Below are 15,029 nucleotides of genomic sequence, written 5' to 3' on the forward strand. Positions count from 1 at the left end.
ATCGGCGACCAGTCATTATGGTTCGCGAGGAAGTATCACGCAGGAAAGAGGACTCCAGGAGGCCAAGAAAGATCACAATCCCCGAAAACGTCGGACACAATCTTCCTCGAATAACTTGCCGACTCTTACTGAGGATGTCAGGTGCAAGGCTGGGGTCAATCATCAAGACAACAGAAAAACATGTCTCCCCCCCCGAGTGCGAGAAGCCATATAGCCATTAGCTGATAGCTCTTATCGACAGAATCACGACCGGGATGGAATGGGGTCCAGGCCTCACACGAGAGCTGGCGCGAAAGAGGCTGCAGGCTGACGACCAATCAGGTTGTGAGGAAACGGAGGGAGAGAAAAACCCTAGAGGAGCCAGCACCTGCTGTAGAGGCGTGAGAGAGTGCGTGGCAGGGAAGAGAAGCTCTCTCAGCAATGGAGAGGTGGCACATTTCTCTGGGGGGCCATTCGTGACTGTGCGTGGGGGAGCCCCTATCCGTATAAGGGCTCACGGCGCCCCCATCACCATACAGAATGACTTTATTCCCTTCCCAATGAAAGGGCTGTTTCCCCCGGAGTGTCCCACCACACTCGGGGCCACCCCCGGTATGGCCACGTACCTGTGCCGTCTCAAACACCCCATTCAGAGTTACTCTCAAACCCTGTCATTTCCCACTGCTGTGGATCAGACTAAGATGCTTTTTGACAGGACTCCCCTCCTCTGCCAAACTGCCACGCCGCCTCACGTACATCATCTCCCTGTCGATTCGTTTCGGGGGTGATTTAAACGGCTTAGCGCTTTACCTGCTTATTCAGCTGCTCGTTAATGCGGCCAATTAAATTCAAAGTCATCGCAAACAGGCTTAGATTATTTCTATAGAAGACTCTCGGTTTGGCGGTCGGCTTATCTTCGGCGTCCCCTCTCTCCTTCCCGGCCCTGTTCCCGCCCCATGCCTCCATGTCACATGACTGTGTTCATCGTAGAGGCCTATTATTCCAGGAATAATGAAGCGTAGCTGTCACTGGGAGGCTAGGGTGGATGGGTGAACCCACCCCATTCAAAAAAAAAATCTAAAACAAAAATGAATAAAGCAAATATCCCCATATGCACACTTGTAGAGGATCTACACCCCCATCGTCATCCTTTTGGTGGCTGGGTGGGTACGTAAGACCTAAAACCTATAACCAGTAATAGTCGTAAGATATCCTGAGTCTAGTCTGTGTCCCTGCATTTACATTAGGGCCAGATCAACCAGCTCAGAAAACAAACTTCTATGCCCGATGCTGGGATCTGCTGCGAACACAAATACCCAGGTTTAACTGTCATTAAAGGGGGCTTAACAGAACTGTTACGCAAAGCAACATAAACACAAGATCTAAAACACAGCCATGAAAAGAAAAAAGAGGATGCCAGGATGACATTGTCAAAGACCAAGACTGGAGGATGACATCATAATCATCAGAGACTGAGACTGCAGGATGACATCATAATCATCAGAGCCATAGACTACAGGATGACATCATAATCATCAGAGGCCGAGACTACAGAATGACATCATCATTGTCAGACTAAGACTGCAGGATAACTTCGTTATTGCCAGAGACCAAGGGTGTTTCTTAATACCAAGAATGCAAAGATCATACTTGTGGTCCTGGCAAAACTGGTCTTGCTAACTTGCCTCCCAAGAGTGAACTTGGGGTGCAATGAATCATGGAAAATTGTCTCATTTGATGAGGATGCAACTGATGTATCCTTGGTATTTGGGGTGGAGCAAGAACGACATCCAGGGACTTTTACTGTTCTCTGTACTTCTGCCCCGGTGACCAAGTAGGATAAACGGTTTGGAAAATGGATGGATGGATGTACTTCTGTTCTTGAGTATTGGAACTGGTTTTTGCCAATGGAAGATGATGTAAAACGGGTTAATGAGAACATAAGTACGGTCAAGAATGCATATTGAGAAGCACCCTGAGACTGCAGCATGACATCATCATTGCCAAAGATTAAGACTGCAGGATGACATCATCGTTTTATTTTGCAATGGGTCCTGGGACAATGTGTTTCCTTCCTTCTTCCCCAGATTAATAGTTTCACTTTCACTTTCAATATGGCAGGCCAGTCCCCTATTCCTTGTACCTTGGTTATTCTCCCTCTCTCTGCACAGCAGCACTTACACCCCCCCACACTGCCCATCAGATATAAAAAGATATAAGCTGTCAAACAAATTAATAAAAGTAAAAAATTCACAATAACATGAAAGCTCACGAACAACCTGTTTACCTATTAACGCTTCTTTTCTAATAAGGAAGCAGAAACTCCTGCAATATTACAAAACACAAACCAGATCAACAAATACATTCAAATAATAGTAATATTACAATATTAATCTTGACATGAATTAATCATTTGTCTTTGATTGAAAAAATTACACACACGCGCCATACAAACCTATTAAATACAGATTAAATCGGTTCTTTTTTAGAACAAAAAGCACTGTGGGCGAGGACAGGAAATTAATCCTGGCAGTCGCACAGCTTTTGTGCGGAGCTGTGAGGGGCAAACGAGCAGGGTAATTATTCTCCTGAATTAAGGGAAGAGCGGCCGGCCCGCAGGGAGACCCTCTCCACAGTGCCGGCGGCTCTGACAACCCTGCACGCGTTTCTCTCCCACGAGCGGCAGCATCACGCTCTGCCAATACAGGTGTGTTTACTTTGTTGCTCACGGCCAATGAGACGAGTAGCCAGCAGACGTGGATATTTCATGGCCAGAAAGTAAGAAATCTGGAACCAAGAATATTTTTCCACCAACCAGAAGAGAGCTTTTTATGCTCAACTTGTGGGTTGAAACAAAATCTTCATTATTATCTCTATTAGTTTTCTGGCTCTGAACTTTCCACCTAGAATTCGTTAGCTGTTCGTTTCAGGGGGGCACGGTGCCCCTGTGCCTTAGGGGCTGGGGTTCGAGTCCCTGTCGTGGCTCAGCGTGTGTGTGGCTTTTGAGATTCAAGGTTTATTCGTCCACATACACAGTTGTACACGTACAACGTGTAGTAGAATGTAAGCCCTGGTCACTCAAGAGCAGCTGTGCATGATAACAAAATTTTGAGAAAAAAAATATAAGGAAAACTAATAAGATAAAAAATATATTAAATGTTCAGCTGTACATAATCTATACATTAGTGATAGGTAAGAGGTATTTAGCTGTGCAATATAAGTGCAATGTGCAAGGGGCCTGAGGTGTGTGCCAACGATTTGGACAGTGTGAAGCAGAACATTGAGTATTATGCTGGTTTAGAAGCCTTATGACCTGGGGGGGAAAAGCTGCTCCTTAACCTTTCTGTTCTGGTCATCAGGCTACGGAAGCGTTTGCCTGAATTCAGCAGGCAAAACTGCGAGTTATTGGGGTGGGATGGATCCTTGAAGATGTTTGTTACTCTGGTCCTACAGCGGCTGTTGTAGATGTCTCATTTTGCATGTTCCCTCTGAGACGCTCTGCCTCCAGTGTTGTGTTTGCAGGTTCCCCTTACCCAGCACTGTGACGCGGGCAGACTGAGACCTGATCGCTGCCTGGATGGCTTGGCACTCGAAGAGGGCGTCATCCGACAGATCCACCCGCTGGATGTGGAGGTGGTACTCGCCCTCGTCGTGGTCCCCCACCACGGTGTAGCGCGGGTAACCTGGAACACAGGGCATAGTTAATGGTTGGCCTGGCTTTCGCTTTCAAACACACACATGCACACACACAGGTTTGTAATTATATCTTTGTGGGGACTCTCCATTCACTTCTATGGGGAAAACTCTAATCCCAACATGACGACCTTAACCCCTACCCAGCCCTAACCCTAACCATAAGTAACCAAACTAAATACGATCCTTTTAGCATTTTTAGTTTTTTGATTGCATTCACATATCTTTGTGGGGACCTGAAAAATGGTCCCCACAACATCAAACTAGTTTTTATTACATTGAGAGGGACATTTGCTCTTCAGTTTGGACTTCAAAGGAGAGGCACAGGTCCGTCGGATTACAGTCACAGGCACCCAGGCGTCCCTTGGCTGACATGACACACCTTAGACCCAAACATTTCCTTCACCAATAAAACATAAAAAGGCACCACAAGGGTAGATTACCACTCATTTGACTTGTTTTTTTGCCCGTAAATCGTCACTACAAAGACGCCCAGAAACTCGCCCAGCAACATCTGAAGGCCCATTCCCAAGAAAACAGAGATTTTCTCCAGCTTGGTTGCGGATTTATGGATTAATAACACAAAATGAGAAGGGTATTTTTTTTTTATCTTTCCCCACAGTAAACATGAGGGCTGTTCACTGCAGGAAGAAGCGTTATTTCACACAAAGCAGCCATTAAGAGGACATGCATTACACATCTGTTAGCCGCTGAAAATAAGAGCGCGGCTTTAATTTGTGTTTATGTTTATGTAAAAGCCAGTCTGTGCAAGTATGACACACACAGACACAGACACACACAGACACAGACACACACACAAACACACATGCTCACAAAGACACACACACACTCTCACAAAGACACACACACACAAACACACGAAGACACACACAGACACACACTCACTCACAGACACAAACACACTAAGACACATACAGACAGACACACAAAGACACACAAGAAGACACACACACACACCACACACAGACACACAAAGACACACACACACATTCACAAAGACAAACACACACACAGAAAGACACACACACACATACACACACAGACACTCACAAAGACACACACACACAGACACACACACACACAAAGACACACACACACACACATACCCACACGTTAACATGCAGATTAAGAACATCTCTCCTGTGTAGCTTTGCCGTTAAAGAGACGGCAGATTAAGCGGCACGATCATCACTGAAGCGATGGGAGAGGCTAAAATATCCTTGATGTGACATCATCCTGGAGGAGGGACAGAAATTGCTAATGGCTAATGTTAAGGTTGGCCCCTTGGTATGAATTATGGCTCCTCTTACGCCCCCCCCCCCCCCCCCCCCCCACCATAAAAAAATTCCTGAAACACATGGCAGCTAGTCTGGGTGCCTGAAGGTTGCTTGTTCAGATCCCTGGATGGCCCGTGTCTAAGCATGAATAAAAAAAATAAAACACCTTCTGTAAGAATCCCCAAAGTCAACAGCCAGAAAGGTCCCAGATCCTCATTACCCCAGTGAAAGCTCTTCCTGCTCCCACTATGAAGCGTGGAGTGCTAAACTTCCTCAGAAACTCATCTCCCATGATGCACCACTTCCGAAGATGCCCTCGCCTGCCTCCCTTAGAATGGAATATGAGGAGTCAGAATTGGGCGCTGCCTCACTGTGCCGGGTCTCAGTGGACTGGTGCTGTCATGGTCACGCTGGGTGAGGCGTCCCAGTGTTTCACTCCCCACCTTTTAACTGGATCCGTTCAGCATAAAGACCTGGGATTAACGGTGATTAGCTGCTCTAAGCTATGGCTAATTAGCCCCGTCTGGTAGGTCTTGCATCGAATGAGACAGGAAGCATGTGGACGTGGAGGGGTGCAGGTTGGAGTGCTGATCTTGGGGCATGAGGGGGACAGGTTTGTGTGCTGATCCTGGGGTGTGGGGGGGCAGGTTGGAGTGCTGATCTCGGGGCATGAGGGGGGCAGGTTTGTGTGCTGATCCTGGGGTGTGGGGGGCAGGTTGGAGTGCCGATCTTGGGGCATGAGGGGGGGCAGGTTTGTGTGCTGATCCTGGGGTGTGGGGGAGGGGGGGCAGGTTTGTGTGCTGATCCTGGGGTGTGGGGGGGCAGGTTGGAGTGCTGATCTCAGGATGTGGGGGGGGGGGAGGAATCAGGTTTGAATGCTGATCCCTTGGACCAGTATTACATGATTGGTCCATAACAGGGTCACTTGCTCCACCATTTGATTGTCACCCTGTGGCCGATTTTAAGCATTGGCCTACATACTCTTCTGGAGCATTCAACCCATTTTCAGGCACCTGCGGATTTCTTCCGCCTGAACCCCGGCCCATCGGGTGGGTTAGGGTAGGACGAAATGCCTGCAGCAATATTAGAAAGAGGGGGGGCATGTGGGCATGGGGTGAGGGAAATGGGCTGCAGGTGGTAAGTCTGGGGTCCGAGGTGAGAGTGAGTGCCAGTCCAGGTCTGCGGGGGGGGTGGGCGATGGAACCTGAGAGAGGTGTGTCCCGATGCCGCCCCCCAGTCATGATGCAGACCTGTCCTGACATCCCCTTGTTCCCAATGGCCTCCCAGTTTTGACATGTGTGGGGGCTTATTGTTCCATTTCATTAGCCTTTCATTATGCTTCCTAATAAACAACCTGTGGGATTAACCACACTGCATGCCCACACAGCCCCCGCAAGCTCATATGGTGCCCGTCTGCCCACAAGGCCCCTGCATGCTCACACGCCCCCCACACAGCTACACGGCCCCCATATGCCCACACGCCCCCCACACAGCTACACGGCCCCCATATGCCCACACGCCCCCCACACAGCCACATGGCCCCCATATGCCCACACGCCCCCCACACAGCCACATGGCCCCCATATGCCCACACGCCCCCCACACAGCTACACGGCCCCCATATGCCCACACGCCCCCCACACAGCCACATGGCCCCCATATGCCCACACGCCCCCCACACAGCCACATGGCCCCCATATGCCCACACGCCCCCCACACAGCCACATGGCCCCCATATGCCCACACGCCCCCCACACAGCCACATGGCCCCCATATGCCCACACGCCCCCCACACAGCCACATGGCCCCCATATGCCCACACGCCCCCCACACAGCCACATGGCCCCCATATGCCCACACGCCCCCCACACAGCCACATGGCCCCCATATGCCCACACGCCCCCCACACAGCTACACGGCCCCCATATGCCCACACGCCCCCCACACAGCTACACGGCCCCCGCATGCCCACACGCCCCCCACACAGCTACACGGCCCCCATATGCCCACACGCCCCCCACACAGCTACACGGCCCCCGCATGCCCACACGCCCCCCACACAGCTACACGGCCGCCGCATGCCCACACGCCCCCCACACAGCTACACGGCCCCCATATGCCCCACACGCCCCCCACACAGCTACAACGGCCCCCATATGCCCACACGCCCCCCACACAGCTACACGGCCCCCGCATGCCCACACGCCCCCCACACAGCTACACGGCCCCCATATGCCCACACGCCCCCCACACAGCTACACGGCCCCCGCATGCCCACACGCCCCCCACACAGCCACACGCCCCCCACACAGCTACACGGCCCCCGCATGCCCACACGCCCCCCACACAGCTACACGCCCCCCACACAGCCACATGGCCCCCATATGCCCACACGCCCCCCACACAGCTACACGGCCCCCGCATGCCCACACGCCCCCCACACAGCCACATGGCCCCCATATGCCCACACGCCCCCCACACAGCTACACGCCCCCCACACAGCCACATGGCCCCCACCCGCCCGCATGGTCCCCGCAAGCTCATATGGTCCCCGCTCTCCCACACGGCCCCCACACAGCCACACGGCCCCCGCACTCCCACAAGGCCCCCGCATGCCCATAGGGTGCCCGCCCGCCCACACAGCCCCCGCATGCCCATATGGTGCCCACCCGCCCACACGGCCCCCGCCCGCCCACACGGCCCCCGCACTCCCACAAAGCCCCCGCACTCCCACACAGCCCCCGCATGCCCACATGGCCCCCGCACTCCCACAAAGCCCCCGCACTCCCACACGGCCCCCGCATGCCCATATGGTGCCCGCCCGCACGCAGGGCAGGTAGCTCAGATTCGGCATCCATCTTTAATTAAAATAATGCAAGTCAGACAAACGAATAAGAAGTGGAGTGGGGGCTGAGGGAGGCTTCTCAGACTCTAGTGGCTTGAACCCGCTTTTCCGGAATGGAGCTGGGGGGCCCTGAGAGTGGGTCGTCTGTCTTCCGACACGCTGCACGTAGCACCTGGGGTGAGCGCCGTATACGCCTGCTGAGGAGCCCATTAGCATTAAGCTGCCCCCCCTGCTACAGCCAGAAGGTCATGTGAGGTGCCCAGTGGCTCACAGACAGCAGATTTATGTGCCTGTATCCGAGGCTCCCGCCCGGGGCCGGGAATGTGCTGAGCCTGCAGAATCCGGGCCGATTAGTCAAGCCTGACCGGGCTGTAATGTGATCCTGACCCCTCCGCCGCCCCCCTACCCACCCCAGCCTCCATCTCCTCAAGCTGACAAAGAAACAAAAATCCTTAACTTGATTTGGTCCATTCTCAAAGAAACAATGTCATTTAATCGGAAGCCAACTTAAGTAATTGATCCGGGTTGTTAAGAATAATCAGATGATATATTTGAATGGATCTGAATTGAATCAACAACTGAATCAAACCTGACAGCCAAGAAAAGGCAAGCCAGACGGGGTGGGGGGGGGGCAGGGCTGATAAGTCAGCCATTCAGCAGGAAGCAGAGTCTCACGGAGTATGGGGAGTGTTAATGGCACCAAGAGGAATCATTCATCTCCCACACGACGGGGGCTGGGAAGAGTTCACTGATTGGTGGGATGAGCGGGCAGCTTCTGTACAGTGTCAGGCTGAAGGGGATGCTAAGTAAATGACAGGGGGTCCATCCCGTCTATGGTCACGTGTGTGTCCCAGGATCTGCCCAGCGGTCCGGTAAAGGCCAGGGGTCACGATCCGCAAACAAGAAGGCGGTCTGACAAACCAAACAGTGAAGCCAGGCCATGTGACAACAAGGGGAGGAGTCACGATCCGCAAACAAGAAAGTGGCCTGACAAACCAAACAGTGAAGCCAGGCCATGTGACAACAAGGGGAGGAGTCACGATCCGCAAACAAGAAAGTGGCCTGACAAACCAAACAGTGAAGCCAGGCCATGTGACAACAAGGGGAGGAGTCACGATCCGCAAACAAGAAAGTGGCCTGACAAACCAAACAGTGAAGCCAGGCCATGTGACAACAAGGGGAGGAGTCACGATCCGCAAACAAGAAAGTGGCCTGACAAACCAAACAGTGAAGCCAGGCCATGTGACAACAAGGGGAGGAGTCACGATCCGCAAACAAGAAAGTGGCCTGACAAACCAAACAGTGAAGCCAGGCCATGTGACAACAAGGGGAGGAGCCACGTGACTGTACCTGAGAGGTCTCTGTTGACGCCCAGGGCTAAGCCATTCTTCACCCAGAGCACGATGCCGTGGTAACCGGGGATGGAGCAGGGCAGGGTGACGGGCAGGCCCGACACCACCACCACGTCGGTGGGCTGCTGCGTGAAGACTGCACACCACCCTGGATGGGAGGGGAGAAGGCAGAGGGCTGTCAATTCACAGGAATGATGACAGTGCAGCTCTTACGTTGGAGAGATCGCAGCAGGAGAACCAGCACACTTCCGGCGCGCTCTGCATCCCTGGGATCGCTAACAGGAACCAGTCACCCCTGGATACAGAAAAACGGAGGAACGGACGGAGGGGGGGGGGGGGACGGGAAGGCAGCTCTGGTGGAGTCGGAAACACCATTTATCGCGGCGTTCTCTCTGTCTCGCCGCGCTCCCAGCCGAAAATGACACCGAAATTGCTCTTTTAATACAATTCAGCGCTCGCCTTGTTTTGATGAGGCGGGGGCGCCGTGCCAGCAGGTAATCGCCCCCGCTTATAATAACAAACACCCCCCATCCGCTTTGACGCAAACTCGATTCTGCTTTTTAAATTCAGCAATTTTGCGATATTATAATGAAACACACTTCTCTTAAGAACCTCGTCGGCCGTTTGTTTTTTCCGGCAAGCAGCTGAAGGCTCGTTAATGATGCTGAATGGCTGTAATGCCCTAGTGCCCCTGCTCTGCCCCCCATGCTGCAAAAATGGGGAGGCTGTTCATGGTGACCACGGTGACGTGGGAGTAACACATACACGCGTCTGCACCCTTATTGTACTGGGTCTCCTTTTCACTAGAGCGCCCCCTGGAGTGCGTCGGTCACATGATTAGCCACGCCCCCCCCCCCCCACATTCGATCCCACAGTAGCCGCTCCTATTGGCTGTGACACGGATGGAAGGCGGAGACCAGTTTCAGGTTACATGGTGATTTAAGAGATAAGATTTCCAAAGCAATGCATTGTGGGATTGCCACGCCCTGCCGGATTTGACCCACATCTTGTTAATTGTGCCTTTGGACGTAGTGGGTTAAACTAACCAGTGACTGACAGCCCACAATAGTCCCACCCGCCCCCTCCAATTCAATTCAGGTTTACGTCACTGTGATGCAGTCACATGATCTCATCTCAATCCTGTGTGACCGCCAAAGTGGAGGCCCAAGTCTGCCCCCCAGCCCTCCTTCTCGCAAAGAGGCTACATTATAGCGGCAGCAGTGTGAAAAGGCTGGGGGTGTTTATTAGGGCTGTGTGTGTCCGGAGGGTCACACCTGACGTCTTTTCCACTCCTGAGAGCTGTAACTGGCGGTCGGGGTCTGTCCTCTCCCCCCTGGAGGAGTCCAGCCGAGCGTGACGGCACCCCGTGTGGAAAAATCAGGCGAGTCCATTTTATTTGCTGGCAATCAAGAACTGGGAACTGAAAAGGGTGACCAGGAACTATACTGGAACTTATGGGCACTGCCAAATGGGCAGAATGCCGGCGGCGAGCACAGGGACACCGGCAGCGGTGCTGGAAGGGACCCCACACATCTGTACTCACTGGCCGCTTATCTGCCCGTCTCCCGGTGTGTGCACGCGGGCTTGGTTGGGGTCACTCTCGGCACCTTTAACAGTGTGGGGGGGGAGGGGGGCACACAAGCGGTGCCGATGTTCCATTTAACGCGTCTTCATAGTTACACACACGATGCATGGACATGCATGCAGCTAAACACGCGATTATGAAATTTCAAATGCTACCCTCCAGGCCCCCAACCCCCCCCTGGGGCAAAACGTCAAAAAAAAAGCCACTGAATGGATGAAAATACATCTGGTGAAAAATAAGACAGACGGGCAAAGCATCTCGGAGAACATATTTCCCAAATTGCCGCTTCTTCAGCCCAATTTCCCTTCGTTCAGAGACCCCAGTTTCCCATTTGCACCCGCGTGACGATAAAAGCGAACATTATCTGTTTGTTTCCTCTCTAGACAGAAAAGATACAAACTTCCAGAAGTCCCCCGTGAATGTGCGATAACGAGGATTTTAATTGCGGTTAAGAGATGCGTTAAACACGAAAACTGGGCCTCCGTCGCATGCACTGTCGCAGGAATCCTGCGCCCGGGATGCAGACTGGAAACAGGAGTGAGCGAAGTCGCAATATGACGCGCACCATGCGGGGGTATGTTGTGAAGACAGAATACCTATAAGAGGCCAACACACCCCCTGAAGGTTAGGTCCTGGTACTGTGGTCACCCTTCAGTACCACGATCACAGTATCGAGGCTGGAATTTACTGCCAGAAGGCAAGTAAATCCTCTTTGAAGAAACTAGGTTAATATTCCTATTACATACAATACATGGCCTGTTGGAGTCACACGATCCCACCCTCATAGTATCAGTTCGACCAAGGTACTACATGTTCATGTTCACCTACAACCTGCAATCTTCATGCCATTTATCGTTAATTTTCTAGTAGGTGCCCAACATTAATCCTTTTGCTAAACCTCCAGCTGTGTAAAAAAAAGAAAATATGCAAGGATTAATGGACCGGGAGAGTTACCCATCCATCTTTCTGCCAGAGGGTAACCGGGGAGTTGGGGGAGGGGAGGGTGGTCATCGGAGACAGCACAGGAACGCCGTCACATCACAGACAACACACAGGAGGCCGGCCATTCGACACGGGAAGAACATGCAAGCTCCGCGCACACAGATCAGAGGTGGAACTGAATCTACAACCTGTGGGTGGGTGTGAGACAGATAAGATCTCATAGGGAGCAGGAATGAGATCAGAATAAAGGCAGGATGGGGTGTTTTCATTGGTGCGTCACGGCTCCCCCGCGAGATTGGCTGTTCCCTGCACCACCCCCTTTTTGGGCGGGGAAGGGTAAGTAATCAGACTCATTTGGAAGGATCAGCTGTGGCCGATTCGCCGGCTGCCCCGTCTGATGTCTGCTCGCAGGTCGATAATTAAGATCCGCAGCCCCAGGGGGCTGCCGCCCCGCCTCCGCAGGGAGGGGGCAGGACGATAGTGGAGAAGGAGCAGGAGAGGTGGCATCGGCGGTGCATTCTGTCATGCGACAAAACGAAGAGCCGCAGGAGCACCGAGAAACTTTTAAATACCGCTTGGGAAGCTGAGCGATGGGGCCGTGTGATTTACGATTAGCGCGTTCAGAAATGCATGCGAGCGCAAACAGCTCCCGCTTACCCCCTGCCCCATGTTTAATGAAGAATGGCACCGCCGTACGCTGGGAATGGCAAAGGAACTATTACCCACAATGCCGTTTTCTTTTTTATTTACTGCAAACGGCTGCCTAAAATATCATCCACAGCACAGAGTTTGGGGCCATTTTGAGCTTACTTACACTTTATTTCTAATTCTTACGTGAAATATATATTTTTTTAAATAATTTCGCTGCTAATAGTACTGAATGTTTAGGGATATTTAGGAATGAAGGGATTTGCCCCTCAGTGGTTACGCATTTGATTGAAGAGACCTCCAGTCCGAACATGTGTATCTCTCACCCTCCTTCTCGTCGTTGGCGCTCCTTCCCGTTGTCCCCGGATCGTGCTGTGTGGGGTGGGGGGCTCCGCTAACGGTGTGGGGGGGGGGCTCTTTCCCCAACACACTACATTATGCTACATTACTGGGCGACATGGTGGACAGCCGCACGCTCCATCTTTGCACATCCGTGGGCTTATTAAAGGTACAATTCAGCTCTTTAGCCATTACGCCATCTGCTGGTCAGTACCAGGTACATTCTCACAAACACTGTTGATTATTGACATGGACCAAAGTCCCGTGACTCACAGGCGCCCCCTGGCTGGTCTCCCTGCTACCCACACTCCCTGTAAACTGCCACGGTCCACTCCCCTCCCCCCCCCCCCCCCACATCTCTCTGCTTCCACGTCTTTTTAACACGCTGCTATTTGTCTTGAAAAGGGGAGCCCCCCCCCCCCCCAACCTAAATCATGTATCCCATCTTGCATCATTTGCAGATGACAGGGGCACTCCCCCATAAAGAGAGGGCCAAGACACCAGCAGGCGGTCCGAAGTTACACTTAATGATTGTTTTGTAACCCCCCCATCTCCCCCTACTGCCAGAATAACTCAAATGTAACATTTGGCCCCCCATGTGGATCTTGAGCTGGCCCTCCGACTCAACGCAGCGTGTGTTCATATCTCAGACGTTTATGTTAATGACGTCATTAGCAGTGAACTTTCAGGGCAGTCCCTGTCCCTCTATGTCTGTCTCTGTCTCAGTGTATTCGTGTGTGTGTGTGTATTCATGTATATCTGTGAAGTGTGATGTATTCTGATGGGGTTTTTCCTGTCACTGCCGTGTTTCCCAGGAAACGCAGACTCACACTGAAGTTAAATAAGCGATCAGGCCGTACGGGACGCAAGATTCAGCGGCTAAGTTAGCGGGTGTTCTGTATAAGCCCCGCCCACATCCCGCCAGGCTGTGAGGTATGGACAGGTTCTGATGGGCCTCTTCCTGCAGTGGGGGGTGGGGGGGGGGGGGCTTCCCTGTCCCAGATACCACCCCCAAAGCTGCGCCCCGCCTCCTTAAACTTCACTCAGCATCCTAAAAGCCTTGTTAGGTCCGTATACACTCCAGGGCAGAGAAGAAGGTTCTAGATAAATGAGCGCTGGTTACAGAAACCGGGGGAACTAAGCAGGCAGTATTTCCAGCCGAGCAGTTATGGCAGGGGTCTGCGGTAGGGTCCAGCTAAATGACCCCCACTCCAGCTTTGGTGTTCCTCCGGGGGGGGGGTTGTATGTTTTATTACTCCATCCCTCCTAATAGGATCACTGCAGCAGGTCTGGAAGTTAAAAACGACAGAAAAAAACAGGTCACCTTATCACCGTGACAACATGAGTCGATTAGCGTCCCCATGCGACCTTTCCCGGCGTCCAAGGTTCCATTACGGATAACGATGTCCGCTTAGGGCAAAGCCAGGGCTCGGGCCCCTGGCACCGCTGCCGTTGATTCTGGGATTCCCGGCATGGCGGTTTGAAGGACAGATGGTCCGTTGAGCGAGACGAGGTACCGCGGGTTGGCATGCCGATGGCTTGGAGGAGTACGGGTGACGGTAAAGCAGTCGGGAGGCTTTGAGGGGTCCGGTGGGATCTCTGCATGCTTCTGAGTGGCCATTTTAAAGGGTGTCAGGTATGCCGGCAATGCCCAGGGCACGAGCCGCAAGGCCTCAGGAGGGCAGCTACAGGCTACTGCTCATCACTTCTGACAGGAAACCCAACTCGAAAGCAACTTTTCGCTGGAATCTGCCCGTGTCGCTCTGCCTCTTCTCATCCTGGCTGACTCTCTTTAAGCAAATAGCCTTTGAAAGGAGCCAGCTGGACGAGGTTGCCCCTTAATGGGCACGGATGCGGAGCTGAATGTTCCCAGGCTGGCTGATTGAGGGGGATTCAGCTGCAGGAATGTGCCATTTTAGCAGCATCCAGCAGGGGGCGCGCGTGAGCCTTCCATCTCAGCTGGCCTGCCTGGGGCCTCCACTCCATCTACATTCCTTACGGCTCCTCTCGCGGTCTGACAGACAGGAGGTCTGGGCCCACACGCACATCTGGCCTGGGATGGGGGGCCTCGTCAGCGTCAGCCCTCCCTAAACATGACCATCTGGAGGCAAGGCCCTGGGACAGCGACCTGACAAGTGGTTGGGGAGCAGGGCTGGTGCTGAAACCAGCAGGTTCCGATCTCAGCCAGAGCACCGGCTAAATGCTTACGACGCAACACAAGTAGCTATTATTATATTAATTACAAAATGTACAAGATGGCAGGAACATTCCCAGCATGCACCTTGGCCATTTGCGGCGGCGCCTACTACCCCAGGGAGACGCTCAGTACCCACCCCACCCAATGTAAA

At 52.8% G+C, this 15,029-nt stretch overlaps 1 protein-coding gene across 1 annotated transcript in view; it reads right to left on the minus strand.

The window, feature by feature from the left end:
- LOC125724925 (kin of IRRE-like protein 3) overlaps window positions 1–15,029 on the minus strand; it is a 131,817-nt gene that overhangs the window by 37,386 nt on the left and 79,402 nt on the right. The window contains 2 exon segments of the mRNA XM_049001402.1: window positions 3,513–3,662; window positions 9,166–9,315. Coding sequence (XP_048857359.1) covers window positions 3,513–3,662; window positions 9,166–9,315 — 300 coding nt within the window.

The sequence above is a fragment of the Brienomyrus brachyistius genome, unplaced genomic scaffold, assembly GCF_023856365.1.
Source record: "Brienomyrus brachyistius isolate T26 unplaced genomic scaffold, BBRACH_0.4 scaffold58, whole genome shotgun sequence".
NCBI lineage: Eukaryota > Metazoa > Chordata > Actinopteri > Osteoglossiformes > Mormyridae > Brienomyrus > Brienomyrus brachyistius.